This window comes from Triplophysa dalaica, chromosome 2, assembly GCF_015846415.1.
Source record: "Triplophysa dalaica isolate WHDGS20190420 chromosome 2, ASM1584641v1, whole genome shotgun sequence".
Lineage (NCBI taxonomy): Eukaryota > Metazoa > Chordata > Actinopteri > Cypriniformes > Nemacheilidae > Triplophysa > Triplophysa dalaica.
The window spans coordinates 17064917-17086868 of NC_079543.1; the positions used below are offsets into that span (position 1 = coordinate 17064917).

Below are 21952 nucleotides of genomic sequence, written 5' to 3' on the forward strand. Positions count from 1 at the left end.
AATATCAAATCCTTAAAAAATGTAACAATGCACAAGCAAATAGACAAAGGTCAACTACATGATTGTGAATATTTTATTCATTTATAACATAATCTTTTATATATTATTATAACTATATACAATAATTAGTGATTCTCATCTCTTTTTACAAAATATATTTTCTGATTAATAACAAGGTCTCAGTAATAATGACCATAGTTTAGGCAAACACTGTTGGTAGCATTAAATAATGTAGTGCAAAAATCTGTTCTGAGTTGACCTTCATAATTAAGTTTAAATATCGTCTATATTTAATTTAAAATACAGTCTTTATTTTAATAACATTAATATTGACATAAAAATAAGCAAATAAGATTGACTTTAGGCGTATGACATTTTTCCAAGGTAGTTTGCAGGAACGTAGCCTCTCTGTCCGTTAGCTTCAGCAAGCCACCAGTCTTTGTTGCCGCCGAGGTCTGAAAACTGAAGAATACGTACGTGCTGGTTCTCTTCAAGTGTGAGCTCTTGGTCACAGCGTGCCTTGAAAGAGTAAACTGCATAGAACTGAAAATTAAAGTAAAGTTAGTCTGACATGATCAGTAGGTGGCGCTGTATATCCATGTACAGTACAGTAACATTATGAACTCTAAATTAACCCAATTTCTTTCTTTATTAAATGTTCTTACTGTGAAGTAGTCATCATTAGTCATTTACAAACAAGTTGAAATTTCGTATGTCAAAATCTGAACTTTTGCGCACCTGTACGTCCCATATAAATACATAATTATGTTTTGCTAAACACGCAAACATAAAACGTCATATTTGTGTGCCTTACGTGGTTGTCCTCAGAGGTGTTCTGCTCGTCCAGTGGTTCAGTAGAAGGGGACGTAACGTTGCTGTCTGAAGTGCTATACTGATTGAAGCTACGCATACTACTGCTTCTGCTGCTCCTGCTGCCTGACACGAACAGACTCAAGTTGTCAAAGTCATCCGTTCTCTCGGTCACCTCCCGCTGGGGGTTGTAGGCTTTTAGGAATGAAGAGTACACATAGCCCTGCGTACCTGCACAGTGCACACACACGCACACAAATATGTCATTATCAGCAGCAGCACGAGTAACGTAAGAAGAGCACAAGAATGAAAGCTAAGTGCAAACAGAAAAGCGTTGTCTCAGTATCAGCTTTCACTAAATCTATGAAAAAAATAATAGATAAAGATAATCGTTCTAAGGATTCCACAAAGTGGGCGAGGTAATAGGCTAAATAATAGACGGTTTCATCTGACGCACATGCTGAAATTAACTGTGTTTGATTATAATATAACAATTTATTATATATTTCATTTAATATTTATTTTATTGTACATCAGTTGTATTAAATTCATTAAAAAATACTAAACAGTTAATTATTTTACTGTAAGTTTGGGTCACATAACATTTATGCTGTTGCTGCTGAAATGGTCTATAAAATATATTAGGCCTACTTGTGGTATATAGTCATAGTAGGCCTACAGTGTTCAAATATCTTCACCTGTAGTTAATAGAGACAATAAGTCACCTGGCATACTTAGTTACAAACAGAACGTTGGTTCTGTTGTGAAGCAACAGTCTCTGTGGAGTTAATGAGAGGCTACTTGAAAGATGTGCGATGAAAGAAAGTCCATAAGGGATTTTATTACGATTCGCTGTAAGGTCATGGAGAGCTACCTTAGATAGGACAAATAGAAGATTTTCATGACTTGATAATGCTTTAGTTAATATTACATTTGCATTCAGGAATTTAGCTTTTACCCAAAGGTTCATAAAACAGTAAGGAAAACAATAAAGGGATTCATTTTAGGGAAGCAATAATATGAGAAGTGCTAAACAACATATTTCGACCATTTCTAAGACAATATATTGTGTTATGCTGTGAAATATTATTATAGAGTCAATACTGTAAATCTAGGAAAATGTCAGTTCTGCATGATTCAACTTGATACATCTGCTTGATGTTAACCAGACAGTGTAAAAATGGAACAAAAAACATCCCTGTTCTTAGATTTAGGATTTTTTCTTTATTATCTCATCTTCATAAATTAATGTTATGGTATTTGAATACAAAAACAAAGATTAAAACATGCTTACATCCAGTATCTACTAGCCAGCGACTACTGCTGCCCATAGGGTCTTTCTCTTCCAACACAGCAACAAGCTCTCCCTCTAGCAGGCTGATGTCTTGTTCTTGACAGGCATTGCAGTTACGCTTCAGCTGGTATAGTCGATCCACCACATACTCCTCCAGGAGCCGGCCTCTGTGTTCCTCTGTTTGTCTGGGGATCTCTGGGGCCTGTGAGAGTTGTCAGACATTTAAGCACTTTAAACAGATTCTTCTTATTAGCTGGGACCTTAATGGCAATGTAGGTAAATCAATGACATACTTATGATGTATAAAGCAACTTACTATTTTCCTGTCTCGCTTCTCAAAGCTCACTTTGCGTTCCATCAGCTTTTGGGAATTTTCATGGACAAAAGTTAGGTTGCTTAGCTCCTCCATAATAGAATTTTGGACTTCACTTAAGTTTGACAAGGGAACCTACCAAAACACATTAAACAGCAATTACACAGTGCTTTATATGTATTTGCATGCTTGTGGCTGTATTTTTGTGGCTCATCTGATCTTTCAGGTGTTATTTAACAAAAATTTAGTCATGCAAGGATTGGGAACTTTTCAGGTTTTCTGGGAAACTATACAAGATCATTTTTACTAGGAATACAAAAGGGTAATGGCTTTTGGTAATACAGTGGTTGCAGGTTTGGATTCAGGAGTAACCTGATAATAAGTTCTTAAATCACCTTTTCGCCCTTGAGCAAGACACTTGACCCTGACCATCTCGGAAACAAATGCTCTGTCAGTTGCCTTGAACAAAACTCTACAAAACAATTTTCCCATTCGTTTTTCATAGCGCATCATTCATTTACACTTGCTTAATCTCACCGGTAAATGTTGGACGGGTGGTTGGGCTTCATCCATCAGCTCTCTTATAAATTTCGCTATAAAAATCAAGCAGTTGGTGAGGACTGTCCTAACAGCTTGGTTGAAGAATCGCAGCTCCTCAAGAAGTTGGGCATTGAGGGCCTCATAGTCTTTTTTGGCCAGGCCCTGTTCCTCCTTAGAGGACCGGGAATCCAGTTGGCTGCAATAATCCAACAGTTTATCATAACGCTTCTGAATGAGCTTCTGTGGTGAGGCAAACATCCCCAGGAGAGTGGAGAGTGGAGCCAAAACCCGGAGCTCCATATTATCTTTCTGAAACACAAAACCATACAAATCTTTTGAATACTAAATGAACAGTTTTTTTCAAATACATGCATTTACATTTACAATAGAAACATTGAATAAATTCTCTGTAGCAGAGTAAACCCTACTTACAAATTTTTTGTATGGGTCATTGCCATTTTTCTTTACATGAAAGCCATTTGTGTCTATCTTGTCGGGATCCTTCAATATAGCTTCCAGGTCCTGTGTGTTCTGCATTGCAATGGATATCATTTCCTACAATATAAAGAGAAATACAAAAGAGAGAATGTATGACCTGGACTTTTTCACGTCTCCAAAAAAAAGAGGTAAAGGAAGTCACATTTGACTATTGGTGTTTATACCTGAGTGAAGAGTAAGTAACAGTTGAGGTTTTTGACTAGCTGTCTCACAGCTTTCTCAAGGCTACGGAAAATCTTTTCTTCCCTGTCAAACCCTTCGTCTCTCACCTGTGAAGGGAAAGACATAAAAAAATTCTACATTACCTTTTAAGACATATGATTATTATAGTTGTCTTGTTTTTATATACAGTACCTGTGGCTCAACACCGGTCAGAATCTTGAAATAGCTTGTTAGCCGGTCAGATTTTTTCCTGATTGAGTGAATGTTGAATTTATTGAGTTTGCCCATCAGTGAGGTTTCATCATCAGACCTCTTGTACTTCAACACTGAAATAAAACAAGTTTAATCTAGTTCATGAGGCTCATTTAATTTAATTTTTGAATAAGTTTGATGCCGTTTTTCAGTAATATCAGCGTGAATACTATACTAGAATATTTACTGCTGTATGTACACAATGTATTAGAATTCTTACCAATGTCTTTCCTCCTCTTGAACTCATTAATGTTGATGTTTATTATCTTTGTAGTGGTCAGCGCTTCTTGTAAGGGCTTGTTGTCAGGGTGGTCAGTTGGTGTGGAATTCCACAATTCAGCCAATAGCAGAGGGTATTTCATGATACGCTGCACTGGTTTAATGAGCAGAGAGCCCATATCAAGCAAATTAGGCTTTCCTCTACAAAATAACATGAATAAATAGACTTATTTAGACACTTTTTCACCTAGGTACATATTCACATATGTGTCATATGTTCCTGTCCTAGACAATCATGACACTATTAATGCCAAAGTCATGGGTCTAAAAGGATAGTCCACCCAAACATGAACATTCTGTCCTGAATAACTTTCCAAACCTGTATACATTTGTTTGGTTGAACACAGAGAAAGATATTTGGACGAATATTTGTAACTAAACAGTAGTAGGATAAAATGAAATGGTATAGTCAAAAGTGCCCCAGAACTGTTTGGTTTCGTACTTTCTTCAAAATATCTTATTTTGTTTTCAATAGAACAAATTATTTGATGGAGTAATTTTCCTACGATGGTAGTTAATGGGGTCCAAGAACTGTTTGGTCATAAGCATTCTTCCAAATATCCTTCTCTGTGTTCATTAGAACAAAGAAATTTATGCAGATTTGGAACAACTCAAAGTTGAGTAAATGATGAGAGTATCTTTATTTTTGGGTGAACGATCCCTTTAATTCTACATACCGTTTACAGCTTAAATGAAAACGTTTCTGTATATACAATATCTAATAATAAGCAAAAAAATTGTTGCATGCCTCAGTCATGATGCCCTCGATAAACCTTTGTAAAGAATGTCTAAATAAATCCTTGTTTCACTGGGTTGTGTTATTTTGTTTAAGTCATAAAACTGGTACTTACTCTTGATCATATATTTGCCTGTGAGGAGAAAGACAACAAAATATCATATACAATAATGTTATAACATTTAATTATAATATTTTTGTAGTCTTTCAAATGAATGCGTTTTATCAAAGTTACTTGAGTGCTGATATACATCTCCTAAAATGTTGCTGGATGTCCTCCTGTCCTTCGTAAGAGTTGAGTAAAGAATTAGCCTCGTCGTGATGATAGCAGTAAATTTTGTACACATCCTCCAAGACAGATTTGGCCTGAATAAACACTTCTCCTAAAATAGCCAGAATTTAAATTATTGGTTTATTAAGCTAATACTTGTTAAGAAATATATGGATGCGTTATATGTGTTTAAAAGTTACCAATGAGTTGTGTTTCAGGGTCAGGTTCAGCTATGGCTAGTTGCAGGCTGTGAAGCAGCTCAGCCGAAACATCACACACAGACTCAAAGTTGGTGAATAGTCGATCCACGTCCACCACCTACAGAAATCGGAGCCCATTAAAAATCAAAGTTTGCATAAATCGAATAATCATATAAATATATTCTTTAATGAAACAGTGAACATGCCTGAGCTTCTCTAAGAGGAAGCAGAACCTCTCTTATGCAGAGATCCAAGTCCTTCTGATGATCAGCTTCTGTCCTAACCAGCTCTTCGATGACCTTTGACCGCTTTATCATCCTCCTGTGCCGGATCTCCTCTGGATCCATGTTCGGAGAGGTAGGTGATGAGAGATCATGGGGGGACATTTTTTCTAAAGTGGCCGAAAAAATAATTGTACTTAATTAGATTGATAAGAAAATATCTGTAAAATATACAAACACATAAAAAATTCTGACCCATAGAATATTTTTCATATCATATTTATAATTGCAGGTTCACGGCTGAATAATTACACACATAACAACAACAAGAGTCTTTTCAGTTGTATCCTTGTAATGTGTCATAAATTAAAAATATATCTCTAAACCAAACAGATAAAAGATGACACCGTATATCTGGCTGCTACCAGACTACAAACAAAGCAGGCATGTGCTTTGGGAAGTGAGATGATTTTTTGTTTCCTGATCACCTGCATGTACCACTTCCTCCTTTCAGAGAGAGAGGCTACAGGCAAAGGTGGGGCCAAGTGTCATATTACTTTTCAACACAGTGATGTAATGCTGCATAGCCCGTGAACGTCTTCTGTAGCTACCTAAACACAACCATAACTACATTCTGAAAGATGCACCTTAATGTTCACACAGACAGATCTTTCGATTCTATTCTAATAATTTTGCAAAGCATTTATATGTACTGTATTGTGAATAATTTTGGAATGCAGTGCTTCTTAAAACATACATTTTAAGTTTGAAATTGTAACCAGCCAAGAAACCCGAGACCTTCAGAAACTGTGACTTCTTAACTTTGAAATATTGCATACAATGCACAAATATAATTTGAGGAGCACATCTTTTTGGAGCAAAGCTTCTGACACAATGGAGGAGTTGTGTTTCACTCTCATTCACATTGAATCACATAATGTCTGCTGTAATAATCCCGGTAATATACTCATAGCTGGAACAAAATACTTCATTCATGACTGTCAAGGGAAGCAATTGAATCACCATAAAGTCATCTTAGCATCTTTCATCAGTAATAAATGAATATCTGAATCTGGTGAACCTGCATCTTGGCCAACTTTCACTGGCAGGATATTCCCATGAATAGAAAACACAGAGCCTGTCAGAAGACTTCATTGTAAACCGGCCACTCAGAACAGATCGCATTTCCGCAGGAAAACATTACACGACTGATGTATAGCTCTGTAATGTGTGTCTGTGTTCTGTCAATGTTGATATAGCTCCAGTACCTTTGTGTTGTATCAATAATTATTAGCCTATCAAGGATTCAGAGAATAAGTCACCCACCCTACCTGGTTCGATTCAACAACACAATGTAAACACACATGATGCAAAAATTTTATATCTCACACACGCACGCAAACACAAGTGAAACCAGACCTGCAAGTGCCTAGAAAGACCTCATGTCTCATGTGATCAAGTGTTTGCTTTGGACTTATTCCACTTGGACAGACGTACAAGTACAGTATCCGAAAGGCTTACATGGATAACATGCAAGTTTCTACCACACTTTCATACTAACTTAAACAATATTCTTTTTCATTGTTTAAGTATTGACTTGATGTCTGGTTAAGCCAGAACACAACTGTGTTTTATAAGCAATTCCTTTTTCTCAAAACTGTATTTGAAAAGTCCTCTTTGCTGTGTCATATGACAGATGGTTATCAATGGCATACACTACTATGCAGTAAGAATAAATAGATTTAAGCATCCTTGAGCAAATGTAAATATATATATATAAAATGAATTCATGGCTTAGAATAGTTCATTTAACAACTAAAATATCAAAAAATGTTCTTTAAACAGGGTGCAATTCTAGAGGCAGATCGCTTATGCTTCTACAACTACAATGAGATGCTGTACAATGCTGTAAAAATGCTGACATACACCAAAACAATATGCTGCGTGTGTGACATTCAAATACATCACTGAACACATGACATGGTTTGTTTGTTTGTTGGAGTAATCACGAAGTATCCAAATGAAACAACCACTCAGTTTGTATTTTGTAAAACTCAAAGCTTGCTAAGAAGCTTGTGCGACAAGACTGTCTTCATAGCTATGACATTGCCTCATGACTCGGCCGGCCTGACAGGCTTCATTCCCTGTTGAGTGCAGGTAGTTAAACTAGATAAACTAGCTACCGGAACAGCTGATGTCACTGTCAAATTGTGATTGTGATGACATTCTGAATACAGACTGTCATGACATTCATTTATTCAGTGAATATAAATAAACGCATGAATACATACTATTATATCTTCCATATATTATATAATATAGTCTCATTTGTTATTCTCATCCATTAAATCAGAAATGTAATGACAATGCAAGTGACGATGGCAGTGCAGAAACAACAAACCAAATTTGAAAATGATTCTTAGATTTAGAAACTTCCTGATAAAGTAAACAACATAGACATTGAGACTGAGGTTGTTTACAAATGTTCCACTACCATGTTCAGCAGTGACCGAGGTTCAGTTTGCATATGTGACATCAGTCCACTGGGAATAGAGCCCTTTCTGTACTGTAACAACGCAACAGGTGCTTAGCATCAGTACGCACATATGCTCTTCTCTTCTGTTTAACTCCGGACAAAGATCTAATGGAATCTGAGATGACGGCCTTTTGTCCTTGGCTTCAAGACTTTACTACAAAATTACCTATCGCAAGTTCATTCAAATAAGGCAAAAAAGTTACCTGCCTGGAATGTAATAAATTACCTTTAAGTTTAGCACTGTACTCTGTTTTGTCAGATTGGGTCCTTCTCACCAAAGTCCCGATGTTGATGTCACCTTTACAATCACTATCATCCACAATGGTATCTGTCCTCCTCCTCTCCAGGTATCTTAGAAAAGGTCTATTTCTTCTTTTAATGGTTTTATCCTTTTCTTTCTTGTCTCCCTTTCCAAAGTCTCTTTCAATCCCAATGGCCTGGTTGGGATCCATGTTGACCCCTTTCTGATCCCTTTTGATATGCTGTCTGGAGTACAAGTGAGAGAGAAAGAGGGAGAGAGAGAGAAAGGGGAGAGTCTGGGAAGAGGAACAGGTGCAGTGTTGCTTCTATGGCTGTGTGCACCAACACCATGCAGGTAAACCCTCCCCCTCTTCTGTTTCCGGGTATACCTGACTCAGGAGAGCTGAAGCCACACCTCTTTCTCATTACTTCTAAGGGAAGAGTTAGAAAGAAAAGATAGATTGGTCTTTTGAGAGTCTTTTTAGAGGCTGATCTCCTCTAAGGCAGAGAGAGGTGGGAAAGCTCATTTGATTTAGTCTGTCGAACGTCTTGCAGAGTTACTTTGAAACTGCAAAACAGATTTGCATACCTGTCGGACATGTAGAATATGACAAATAACCAGAGTAAGCAGACCAACACTTACAGAAGAGAAGCAAAAACTTCACACCAAAGATAACTTGGTTCATACACAGAAATTTGTATGTTGAATGTATAAAAATGTTTTATTCATGCATACCTTAAATGTTGTTTGTCAGAATTTTGTTCGAAATCATTCAATCCCTAAAGATTACTGAAACTCATTTTAGGTGGGAGCAAAGTTAATATTACACAAGAAGGAGGGTCCGATGACTTAATATTGAAGGACATGACAAAGGTCGACATGCCAAACAGGGCTGTAAAGTTTTCAAATTGCGTCAATATTTACAAAGCATTATGACAGTGCTGGTGTATATATAAACACCAAGGCCAAACGAAATGGAAAATATCTAAAAGGGAATTGTGAGGGGGTACTTAAATCAGAGATTGTTAAAATACTGTAGATCAAATGATCTCAGATTAGATTTATTTACAATTTTATTTTCAGTCATAATATTGTATAAACATGAATGAAAAACTGCCATTTAAATTCTGCCTTTCCCAAAAACTATTTATTCACAGGTTGCAGAGAATTTGTGGTTTGTCAATGTTCCGGTTTGCTAGTTCTTGTTAAATAGGACATTGTAAAACTGATTAACATGCATGTGGTTTTATGTTGTCGTTTGTTTCCTACGCAGTGATGTGACTTTATAACTCACATTTCATTAAAGTGAAATCTGGTTTATCGGGTATTATGGGCTGCAAGATAAAGAAAGAATGGATGCATTCTCCTAACCACAACAGAGAAAAAACAGACAAAGGATCAGACAGTGTGTTTCTTTTATCAAACCACACAGTACACATACACACACTTGCACACACGTTGAGTAATTCCAATTCAACCAAACCATATGTCTTTGGTCTAGGGGAAACAAGACTTTAAAGTTCTTTTAAATTCAATTCAACTCAAAAGTATTTGTAAAGCGCTTTTCACAGTTTACACTTTTGCAAAGCAGCTTTATAAAGGACACAATTTACAGAACGCGTAAAACAAAAAAATAAAAATGTGAAATATTTAGTTCAGAATTCAGAGCTGGCAACCTCTGAAATCCTTGGGGTAACGATTTCTTACCGCTACAACTATGTGAGAGGCTGGATCCGGTCTGGAGCTGGCATACAGTATTGGCTAAGCAGACCAGATGTTCTTATGTCTTACAGGCAGAGGATAATTATTACCTTTTTATCCTAAAAAATTAAGTGCAAAGATTACCACACACTATGTGTATGCTTGGCTGAAGAGATATGTCTTTATTCCAGTTTTAAACTAAGAGTGTGTGAACTGAAATTGTTGTCAGGGAGGCTGTTCAGTTTATGCGCCATAGGAAAAAACTCTACCTCTTATGGTGGATTTGATATCCTTGAACTACTAAAAGTCCATAGTTTTGACACGAGGAATTCAATTTTATTATTAAATTATTCATATATTAAGTGTTAAATAAACAAAGCTCTAAAATTCTCAAAGTGCTAGTTTATTATGAAAACCTGTAACAACATTTCTCACGGATTAAACTATTTACATCATCACTTTACATTCATGACAGTTTTTTTAGTGTGTCGCATTGTTCTGTGTTATGTTTCTTTTGTTAAGATGCACTTGAAGAATGTGCCACAATGAGTCATATAGCTATGTGTGTGAACAGATTCTTATTCTAGATCACGGTTACTCAAATCTACACTGGAGGGACAGTGCACAGAGTTTAGCTCGAACATCACAGCTGATTTTCTAGTGATCCTGAACACCTTGATTAGCTTGCTCAGGGGTGATCAAGGTTGGAGCTAAACTCTGCAAGGCACCTTGCCCTCCAGGGTAAGATTTGAGGAACCCTTCTCTAGATGGCTTACCAAGAGCTATCTCATAACATATAAGTAACATGTGTTCATAATCACTTTACCTACTTTACCTGATGAACCCATTGAAGCCAGGTTGCTTTCTTCTATCCATATTCTTGACTTCTCTTCTGTCACGCTTAAAGCATGGGAAATGTCTTATTGGGGAAATAAAATGAAATGTTGGGATTATAACACTTAAGCCTGCTGGTTCCAGACAAAAGATAACAACCGTGGCAATTTCTGTGGTTGTGGCTTCTTAATGCTGGTCCTGTAGTACAGTGAGAGAGACTGAAAGACAGCCCTTGTCAGGGTCTTGTGATCAAAGTTTCTGCCAATCTCATATTAATCTTGAGTACCTATAGAGTAGTATTGCATAGTATTTAGTTAGTTCACATTCATAAAAGATAGAAAGAGCTTTACGATTGTTTCCGAAAACACACGGCATGCTCCTTCTCCTGCTCTCCTTGCTGCCGTGTGGCCGTGCAGCATGCTTTTCCAGAAGAATTGTCAATAAGAGACCAAGAAAAGTTATAGTTTTATATGTTTGAAAAAAACTTTGTGAAACCTGTACGATCGCTGGGAGGTGTATCGAAAGAAATACTACGTCATACGCCCAACTCATTTTTTGACAATTTGACCATGTTAAGCATGAGAAGACAGCACGTTTAACATTGTAAAGAAGTCAGAATGCATGAAACATCGTTGCACGGGCGCTGTAGCCTGTTAACTGTCACTCGTTGTATTGCGTGAATATTGTGCATCAAATTTCTTATCGAATCATGACAAACTATATATCATTGGAAAGGACTAAGACTCTAAAATACAGTTCCCTTTCTGTCGGTCTCTCGACGTTGTGTCGAGAACGACAGATGGGGTTCGCCCTTGAGAACCAATCAACTCTGACTACTATAGAAAAGGCCAATGAAATTTGGCGAATGAAATTTGCATGCCGGGCTCCGCCCCCGGATATCCGGTATAAAATGAAGCAGGCGTGCAGCATTCATTTACCTTTTGTTCTTCAGAGCCTTCGCTCATGACTACGAACAGAACAAATTCAATGAATTCTTCTTCTTCTACATTGCCTTATCTACGACATAGAGCAGCGGGTCGTCCCTACCTGCAGCGACCTTCCCCTGGGCGTCTCGGCAGTTCCGGAGGTGTTCGAATTTTTTTCTAAAAAGTCCTTTTCAGGACTGACTGAGCATTCTCCAGCGCGGCATGTCTCGCTGTTCTCTTGGGTGCGGCACCCTCATCGAGGAGGGGGATGGATACAATTTCTAGGCGTCCAGCACGCTGAAGCAGCGTCCGTTGACACAAAAGCAGTGGCCCAAACAACCTTCGCGTAAACCCGGTGTCAGCCCACGTCCTGCGTGGCGACATGTAGGACTGGCATCCGGGGTGGCGTATGCCTGCGAAAGCACCTTCCCACCCTCCAAGAGGTTGGGACAGTGTGCAATCTACCTTTTCTTCTTACCCAAACACATGGCTAAGAAAATTGGTACCTCACCAACCTTCCTTCTTACCCAGACACTGGTTAAGAACAGGCATTCCATCCATTATTAAGCAAGCACCCCCTGGGGGTTGGCTGGGCAGAGCAGCCTTCCCCCTTAGGCCGGGACACCATATGACCTATCACAGATAGTTCTAACCGGCCTGGTGCTATCAGACGCAGTAACAGCCCCCCCGTTGACTGTTCTGTCTGCTATACCCTCATGACAATGGTTCCCACTCATGGTTACCCATGAGCTTCCCCAGGTGGACCTCCACCTCACGGTTAACTACCCAGTCCACACGTTCCATGCGTTCTCCTCCAAGGACGAGACCATACTTATATCCACCATATTCCTCCCCAGGGGTAGGAGGTTGCCTCTGCAGCGCTTCTCTGATTAAGAGTTGCACTCACCCGGTGTAACCGAGCCGGACGGCCTCTCGACAGTAGAGTGCTAAGGCCCCGTCCGTGAATGGTTACCGGTCAGGGCTGTACCCATCTTTCTCCAAGAAAGCTCTGGGAGCCCCCGACCACCACACTGGAAGGTTACAGTTTCACGAAGCTTCGAGCTGACACGCCCAGGCCTTATACCGTCGCTTCGCTGAGATTGTGACACGTTACAGCGTTGTGGCGTTTTCCATAGATAACCCCATCTGTCGTTCTCGACACAACGTCGAGAGACCGACAGAAAGGGAACGTCTTGGTTACGTATGTAACCTCAGTTCCCTGATGGAGGGAACGATACGTTGTGTCCCTTATACCACAAACACGTATCGTATTCTGCTGCAGTCGTGAGAGGCTCTCAGGCTCTTCAGAACAAGAGGTAAATGAATGCTGCACGCCGGCTTCATTTTATACCAGATATCCGGGGGCGGAGCCGGCATGCAAATTTCATTCGCCAAATTTCATTGGCCTTTTCTATAGTTTTCTATAGTAGTCAGAGTTGATTGGTTCTCAAGGGCGAACCCCCATCTGTGGTTCTCGACACAACGTCTCGTTCACTCCAAGACGATTTCTTTGTTTTTTTTTTAATTATTTATGTAGTGAGAGTAATTGTGCTTAGATTTTTGTTATCCGTTTGCGACCCGTATTTTTTTAATGTATTTTTTTGATCAAAGAAAAACAAACACTTTTTAATTTATTTTTTACAATAAACCTAAAAACATACCTTTTAATTTATTTTGTGAGTGTGTGTGATTTTTTTTCAATAATCAGCTAGTTTTCTTTTTTCAAACGAGAACAAACGTAAGTCTGTATTACAAAGAATTCATGAGTTACCGCCATTTTAGTTCCAACATGCGTTTTCATGCGTAGGCTCAAAAAGGGCTCCGACAGTCAACAGTGTTTAGGACTCAGGCACATACTCACACACACTCTGTGCATGCTACATTTTTTACATAACAACAATTTATTTTGTTTGGTATGTGTTAAGGAGTCTGGACATCTATATCTCTCTCATTCAAGATCTTCCACAAACAATTAAAATGCTTCCAGTAACAGCCTTAAAGGGATAGTTCACCTAAAATTGAAAATTCTGTCATCATTTACTCACCCTCAGGTTGTTCCAAATCTGTATCCTTTTACTGCTGAACACAAAGGACGATATTTTGAAGAATGTCAGTAACCAAACAGATATAATCCTCACAATTACTGGCATACTACGGAAAATACATAATATGGGTGTCAATGGGGATTAGATATCTTTGGTTAATTGTATTCTTCCAAATATCTTTGTTTGTGGTCATCAGAACAAATACATTTTTGCAGGTTTGGAGAAATCTGAGGGTGAGTAAATTTGGGCTGAACTATCCCTTTAAAGCTTCCATTTAAATAAGTGCATTATTTGCAAAACCCACACAAAGTAGACCTAGATCTTGCAGCAATGAATTTTGGGACAATTAAACAATTTAGTGTTTCTAAATTGCTTGCATGTATAAATAAATATTCTCACTGTAGGAATACTCACTGGGATGGTTTCATAACAAAAAGTACTCCTTCGCACCTAAAGTGTGCATATTAGTTCCTCAGGTGTACATATCGGTACAAGTGTGAATATTAGTGCTTTTAAGATACAAACAGTATAAGTATTAGTACCATGTTTGTATATATTAGGACCTTTTGAAATGGAACCATTTGTTCTGATAGTTCTGATAGCAAAAAGTGTGTACTTTTTCCACTGGTAATCTAAACATGATCACATTCCCACTCATTTTGTTAATTCCTTACGCACTTAAGCATGCTAATTTATTAATGAATTCAGTCTCTCTCACTTATTCACACTAGATTCACGACATTAAATGTCATCACACAGTATGCTTTTCTGTTAGCCAGTTTTAAACAGAAAACTATCCTGTTTGTTTATTGTGTAATTATTAGCATAAAACAAACTTACAATTGATAAGATGATACTTTGTAACTATAGGATGATCACCATTAAAAAAAGAATGAACAGAGACTGTGTAACAAGTGTAACAAGTGTAACTCTAAGTTACAATTCTAAATTGTCTCTCTGGTTTCTGGTTATATGGTTTTGATCTCATGCCTGTTTTTGGATCAAGCTGTCTGTCCATCACTTTAAATCTGGTTGCATTAGTTCTCTGGCCTATGTCTGGTTTTGGACAGTTTGCTTGTGTTTTGACCCTTCGCCTGTTGTATGGATATGATTCTGGACTTGCCCTGATGAACAATGCAATTTGGATCCTCAACCTTTGTATCTCTATACATTTGCTACAGATGGCATGATGTCACGTAAACCTTACAGGAAATAAGGAAACTGCATCTAGATAAGGGAATTGACATTTACCTGCATAACAACATGTGATACATGCTCCGTATCCATCAGTCATGTCTCTATTTAGAAAAGCAAACAAATGACTGGGGTGTAAGATAATATATAAACATAAGGTCTCTATCATGTTTATGCAGAGCATTCCTAAAAAATTCTGGGCAATTCCAACGTTATGGATGTGACATTTTCAGTCAAAATTTCTTGGAGACTACCAATATATATGATAGAGTGCAGGCATCAGAAAATGCTCCAGTTTAAAAAAAATCAATGTGTTATGGATGTGACAAATTTTTTTTTTTTAAATGGGAATTAAAACAGATGCAATAAAACCCAACAAATGAAGCAGGAAATCATACACCGCAAAAGTGCCCATTAATATGGACCGTTATGAATGTGACAATTCCAGGATGGATGTGACAATTCACCTACCTGACTACACTCCCACACACCAAATATTGACATCTGACCTCTTAACTATCAGTATGGAGAAACCCTTAGAAAATATAATTTTTTTCATCTTCAGGTAGATATTTGCATGGAATTGCTCTGCAACATTGTCAGGCTGACAACAACCTACAGACAAGCCTTGTCGGCCTTTTAAGTGATACTAATGCATTTAACATGTTGTGTAGTCTTTTCTGTTTGATTTCTATTTACCTTTGCAATAAAACAACATAGTTCAGTAGTTATTTTAAAAGTGTAAGAAAGTGTTGTCAAGGAAACTGCATGAGGGTCATTGGCTGGCAAATCCATGTTAAAGGCTTGATTTACTAAAAGTGATAGAGAACAGCTCATTCGTTAACATTTATTTCAAGCTATTTCAGAGCAAAATAAATATTTTTAAAAGCTGCAAACCTGCATAGCAATTTGTTCTCTGCGCCTGCCACCTTGTGGCAGGACATGGATGAACGCAACTGTCACGAGTGTTTCCCTGTTTGACATGGGAAGTTTGTAATGCCCGTGGCCAATTTCTGATATTTGTTTACTGTAACATGTATAAAAATTTACAGTAAAAATAAAAATGAAGGATTTTCAGTTTGACAGGTGACTCACCTCGCTCCTGTTATTTGTCTCATCTCTACATACATGTATGCATCATAGATTTTACTAACTGAATGGATCATTTTGCACGTGATGGTTCCCAGGTTTAAAGAGATTGAAAGTTTCACAGAGAGTTGCATCATCAGTTTTGATCAAAAAGCTTTATACTTTTAGATGTTGTGCATATTGTGTTGAGAATTAAACATAACCTTTTGCAAACGTGCCAAAGCACAAATCAATAAGAAACTCAAGTCTGATGTGAACAAGAAACAAACTGTTCAGTGACCCAACGGATTGTTTTGGGAAAAAAAGTCTCATTTGAGAAATGAGTCAAAGCGATTGAGAAAAACTGCCTATAAATGAAGCAGTTACAATTTGCAGACTTTTACTGGCCGTGAACAGGGGGTGGTTCGGTGCCTTGAGCCACTGCCCATGAGGCTTGAGCTATTCGAAATTGAATATTAGCCAAATTGACATCCTATGTCCTCTCAGTGGAGACATTTAGGCATTTGGCAGACGCTTTTATCCCAAATTAAATCCATAGACGTCTGGGCTAAGACCTTGTCAGTTTTTTTTATTTTTTATAATCTCATTATATTTATGCCTTAGTGTGTAAATCGATTCATGGCCCTGTGAGCTGCAATAAACAGTCTGTAAAAATAATTAATTATGTTATGAAAATAAGATATAAAGTATTTGCTACTGTATATAACAGAGGTTTTGCCCTATTTTCTCATTCGAGCACCTGCCCTTTAACATGTATGTGCAAGGCCCTGGTTCTGATGTTCCAGCAGACAGTTGTGACGAACAGTTCAACTTAGAGTTTAGAGAATGTTAAGTCTAATTTGAAAAATGAGCCAAAATGATTGAAAAATTTTGAAAATTAACATTTTTGAAAAGATGGGATAAATAACAACCGGCCTTTTACCAGGCTAATATGGGAGATTTATATTTGGAGTTTACAATATGAAACATAGCCCTACTGTGTGTGTTATAAAACAAGTCACAACCAAATCAGTTCATTTTGTTTTTTTTTACATCTGGATACTATTCTTATGACAATTTGTGTGGTATATGTCATGTGTGGATTACAGACGAATGTGTTATACAGTAGGTGGCGGTAATGCTTCTAAGGAATAAAGCTGCTCATCGACCAAGAAGAAGAAATCATAAACCTTGTAAATAATGCGCTTATTTGTTGCTACAGCGACAAGGTTTGTCCTTCTTTGTTCCCATCCTTCTCAAAAGATTAAGTGTTTAATTCCAGTCGTTTCCCCTCGTTTGAGAAGAATGGCGCATTACCTAACGGAGATGAGAGGACGACAAAATTCGCCTGACTACAGGGTTTACTTGAGTAAGTGTTGGCCGTAACCACCTTTTCAGTGTCCCTGTCAGAGCTTTTTTGAAGCTCAAATGAAGAACCTTTAATAAAAATATTGCACAAATACAATACACAAAGTACCGAAGTCTCACGTTTCGCGACATTAAACGAATACATTGATATAAAGTTGATTTTTGACTGATACAAATTGTAGCCTATCACTTTTCTTGGTAGAAACCTCAAATGGAAAGTACATATCTCCCTTCCATGACATTCCTCTGCATGTTGCTGATGAACAGGTTTGTGTTGGATTGTGTTCTTAAAGCTTTACTATTTGGTCAGGTTACATTTAACTCTATAATGAGATAATTTAATAATAACAATCTTACATGTATTATTCTATATTCTAATGTAATGATGTTTTCACACATAACAGGAATGTGGTGTTCCTCCAAAGAAACTTAAAACAAACGAGGTAATATGTAAAGAACTAACACATTTAAAGCCTTTTAGTCAAATACTATGTGCTGAATTTTTTTCCCAACAGATCCTGTTTAATATGGTTGTAGAAATACCTCGCTGGACCAATGCTAAAATGGAGGTATATGTATTTTTATATACTTTACTTTGTATACCATATAAAGTATATCACATCTTAAAATATTTATTCTTCCATTGATATTATGAAATGACATTGCTCAGCACACTCATGATAATTGTCATTCGTACATTATATCAATAATCTGCACCCATGTTTTACAGAACCAATGAACACATGCTTTTATCTCTCATCTGGTTTAATTCAGACTCTTAAGTAAATCATGCAGCACTTCAAATCTTATTAATGTTAAATAGTATTTATCTCGTTTTTACTTACCCACAGCATTTACTTTTGAAAACCGTGTGATGTAGTTAAAATCTTACAGTTTATCATTTTGGCTGATTTCTGATTTAACATTCTCTAAACTGTAAATTCAATCGTCACAACTGTTTGCTGGAACTTTAAGACTCTATCGCATGCAAAATGTAGTAAGTGATTCAAAACATTTAGTTCTATCTATTTTGTCAGACAATTGGCCAGTGCCACCAAAAAGCCTTTTTCACAATGGTAGTCATGTGAAAATTATTGTTATATACAAATTTAATTTATGCGCTAATTTTTTTTAGACACTTTTTTTCTATAATAAACCAACATGTTATAAAGCTTAAAGTAGGTAAAGATTTACTGGGAATAATCAGTACTGTAGTACCCCAGAAAAATATTTATAACATAGATTTTTGTGTGTGTGTGTAAATGTGTCATGTAAACTGTAAATTAGCTAGTTTATTTTTACTGAAAAGATTTTATAGATGTTACAGTAAACGACGTGTTCACAAAATGACATCCATGAAAATCCATGAGTCGCGTTACCATCCCCTACAGTAATTACTGCAACTGTAATATCTTCAGAAGCAGAATTCATGCCATCTACCATTTGATTTTGTGGCCGATGTTTGTATACTTTCCACCTCCATGCTGAAAAAGTCCTTAAAAAGCTCTAGTGATAGTGCTCTGGTCAAATTCCATATACATTATACTGTATGCTTCCAAATTTGCTTGATTGATTGGTTGATTGTATTAAGTGTTTTACAGCAATTGGCAAACAATTTGTCAATTAAGCGGACATTACAAACTTCCCATGTCATAGAAATTCACAGAATATACATGCATGCCTTACAGATTTTGATAACTATATGGATCATTTTGCACCTGATGGTTCACTTGATGAAAGAATGTTGAGAAGTTTTGAAGAGATTGTTAGTTTCACTGAGAATCAGCTAACCAGTTTTGATCAACAAGCTATATGCTTTTAGTTATTGTGCATATTGTTTGAGAATTATTCATAACCTTTTGCTAAAACCTATGCAATTTGCCTAAATCAATAAGAAACTCAAGTATGATGTGAACAAGAAATTAACTGTTCACACATCCGAACTAATTGTTTAGAAAAAAAAATCTCATTCCAGAAATAAGCCAAATTGATTGAGAAAAACTGTAACATTATTTGCCACAAAAGGAACAGGTGCCAGTGCCAACTACAGGCATATTAGTTAAACTGTAGACTGTTATGTTACTGATAAAAATAATGTATAAATTTAAACTTGATGTTTGTTCAGTGTTTATTCAAATGTACATTGAAATGCATATCTATGTTTTTATAATGTGTTACTTGAGATTGAGAGGTCAATAGGTAACACAATTGTATGCTGAGCACGACACTTTGTATTTTGCATTAAAAAACGCTATTTGTTTTTTTTATTTGTAGATAGGAACGAAGGAACCATTAAACCCGATCAAGCAAGATGTGAAGAAAGGCAAGCTGCGATATGTAGCTAACATTTTTCCACACAAAGGTTTCATTTGGAACTACGGTGCGCTTCCACAGGTGACACACATTATGTTGGGAGTTTTTTCAGAAAGTTGCACTACATTTGTCTACAGAAAACGTATGTTTCTGTAAATAGCCTTTACGTTAGAATTTTTTTTCCTTAATATCCAATACAGTTGGAAAAATAATGTCATTTCTTAATAATACAGACATGGGAGGATCCTAACCACACTGATAAAGAAACCAAGTGCTGTGGAGACAATGACCCCATAGACGTGGTTGACATCGGCTCCATTGTGGGTACCATACCCGCTTGTGTGGAATAAATACAGTGTCTTGAACATTTTTTTCTTTCTCACGTTGTTTTCTGTTCAAAGCACATGTAATCTATAATAATTTATTGCAGTGTGATATTTTTCATTGTTTCATTCTTATCAGCTTCTTCAAATTTCATTAACCAGGTATTTGTTTTTTTTGGAATTTGTGAGATTCTTCTTATTATTACATATTATCAATAAGGACAGAGTCTATACAAACCGTATATTGTATAACATTCCCTAATACTTTATACACTGTAAAGTATTGAGTAAGTTTTAAATCTTACCTGTTTTATTCTGTAAGCATATATCTCTGTGCCACAGGTGTGCGTAACCGGGCAGGTGATTCAAGTTAAGGTTCTCGGAATTCTGGCTTTGATAGATGAAGGAGAGACTGACTGGAAGGTAATAGCCATCAATAAAGAGGACCCTGATGCATTGAGCCTTAACAGTGAGTACTTTGTATTTCTTGCACAAGTAAACCCACAGCACTTGACAATAAAGGAGATTCTGATTATATACTTATGTAGTTATTGTGCTGTTTACTTTTGTGAAAGCATAATCTGAAGGAATGCATTATTAACAGGCATTGGCGATGTCAGAAAGGTTAAACCGGGTTATCTTGAGGCTACTGTGGATTGGTTTAAAAAATACAAAGTGCCAGAAGGAAAGCCTGAGAACAAGTTTGCATTCAATGGACAGTTTAAGGATAAGGTACTCACTAACGATGAAAAGTTTCAGCATTCAATGTTTTAATTTATTTAATATTGAAGGATGTTACTGTTTGATATCAATTTAGGACTTTGCCATAGAAGTCATAAAATCAACACACAACTACTGGAAAGCATTAGTGTCGAAAACAACGACAAACGATGTCGTAATTGTTTGGTAAGTATACATTTAAAATTAAGTTGTAAATGACAAAGTTTTCTTGTCCTACACTTTTTTAGTCATTTGCATTAACAAGTGTTAAGATAGTAACGTTGTTAAATTTCTCATTCTATAGTCAGAACTCCTCCTTGTGTGACAGTCCGTACAAATGCAGTGATGCAGAGGCCAGTGCAGTAGTCAAAGCTGTAAGTATTATCTTCCTCATACGCAAGCTTTTTCCGGCCGTTTCCGAACACAAAAGAAGACATTGTCATTTGTTATTGTGTTATAGGCTGCAGAATATGCAGAACCCCTACCGGTGTCTCCTGATGGTAAATGTATCTCTTTGTACACACATTATATACAATTAATATGGTTTATTCATAGCATTGCTCATTCTTATATTTGATTTTCATTTTTACAGTGGACAAATGGCACTTCTTGTCGAAGTAAACCTTTTTCTTTCATAAAACTATTTGCTTGGTGCTCTTAAGAATCCAGAAGACAAAGCAGGCAGTGGTTAAAAATTTCAATATTTAAGTTTCATTAATGTGTTTTTTAGATCGTTGTTTATCACCAAGGAACACCAATACTTGCTATATATTCATTTGTTGTCGTGAAGCATCAGTTAAGCAAGTAACTTGCATGTAAGCAAGTAATTCATATTTTTTTAATTGCCAGACCGATTTTGCTGGCATGTTTCAACATTTACATTGTAATGTTTTTGTACTTTATATTGTTATTGTACTTCAAAATACAAGTATTTAAGTGCCAGACTCGTCTCAATTTTTTTTTTTTACATTAATGGTTATGCATTTGCACTTTTAACCAAAGCGACCTACAGTGCATTTTATCTATCCCTGGCTTTTAAAACATCATCAGACAGATGTGTTAAACAGAAACAGGGAAAAAATTTAAGGAACAGATAACATATTATCC

The 21952-nt window shown here is 36.8% G+C and overlaps 2 protein-coding genes across 5 annotated transcripts; one reads left to right on the top strand and one right to left on the bottom strand.

Moving 5' to 3' along the window:
* Positions 1 to 55: 55 nt before the first annotated feature.
* arhgef38 (Rho guanine nucleotide exchange factor (GEF) 38) lies at positions 56 to 9175 on the bottom strand. 3 transcript variants are annotated; one of them, XM_056764027.1, is made up of 15 exons: positions 9089 to 9175; positions 8339 to 8780; positions 5562 to 5746; positions 5356 to 5473; positions 5120 to 5267; positions 5000 to 5017; positions 4090 to 4289; positions 3810 to 3943; positions 3620 to 3724; positions 3390 to 3512; positions 2955 to 3266; positions 2421 to 2552; positions 2105 to 2306; positions 815 to 1041; positions 56 to 543 (listed from the first exon to the last, which is right to left on the bottom strand). In XM_056764027.1, the coding sequence occupies exons 2-15, from the start codon at positions 8562 to 8564 to the stop codon at positions 361 to 363; spliced, it is 2313 nt and encodes a 770-aa protein (XP_056620005.1). In that variant the 5' UTR covers positions 8565 to 8780; positions 9089 to 9175; the 3' UTR covers positions 56 to 360. The 3 variants fall into 3 exon arrangements, with proteins under 3 accessions (XP_056620005.1, XP_056619988.1, XP_056619997.1); XM_056764010.1 differs by having other exon boundaries at positions 8339 to 8783; positions 9089 to 9149; XM_056764019.1 differs by lacking the exon at positions 9089 to 9175 and having other exon boundaries at positions 8339 to 8930.
* An 8102-nt stretch (positions 9176 to 17277) lies between these two features.
* Positions 17278 to 21787, top strand: ppa2 (inorganic pyrophosphatase 2). 2 transcript variants are annotated; one of them, XM_056764282.1, is made up of 12 exons: positions 17278 to 17490; positions 17692 to 17756; positions 17894 to 17932; positions 18005 to 18058; positions 19764 to 19883; positions 20036 to 20122; positions 20468 to 20594; positions 20730 to 20857; positions 20943 to 21031; positions 21150 to 21219; positions 21306 to 21345; positions 21438 to 21787. In XM_056764282.1, the coding sequence occupies exons 1-12, from the start codon at positions 17322 to 17324 to the stop codon at positions 21464 to 21466; spliced, it is 1017 nt and encodes a 338-aa protein (XP_056620260.1). In that variant the 5' UTR covers positions 17278 to 17321; the 3' UTR covers positions 21467 to 21787. The 2 variants fall into 2 exon arrangements, with proteins under 2 accessions (XP_056620260.1, XP_056620269.1); XM_056764291.1 differs by lacking the exon at positions 17894 to 17932.
* The last annotated feature ends 165 nt before the right edge of the window (positions 21788 to 21952 follow it).

Coding starts and splice junctions, on each gene's coding strand:
- arhgef38 (XM_056764027.1), bottom strand. CDS start 8,564: ATGGATCCCAACCAGGCCATTGGGATTGAAAGAGACTTTGGAAAGGGA. Junction 3,513..3,619: donor GTTACTTACTCTTCACTCAG/GTATAAACACCA, acceptor TTTATATTGTAG/GAAATGATATCCATTGCAAT. Junction 3,267..3,389: donor ATGACCCATACAAAAAATTT/GTAAGTAGGGTT, acceptor TTTGTGTTTCAG/AAAGATAATATGGAGCTCCG.
- ppa2 (XM_056764282.1), top strand. CDS start 17,322: ATGCGCTTATTTGTTGCTACAGCGACAAGGTTTGTCCTTCTTTGTTCC. Junction 20,123..20,467: donor TGGTTGACATCGGCTCCATT/GTGGGTACCATA, acceptor TCTGTGCCACAG/GTGTGCGTAACCGGGCAGGT. Junction 21,032..21,149: donor AACGATGTCGTAATTGTTTG/GTAAGTATACAT, acceptor CTCATTCTATAG/TCAGAACTCCTCCTTGTGTG.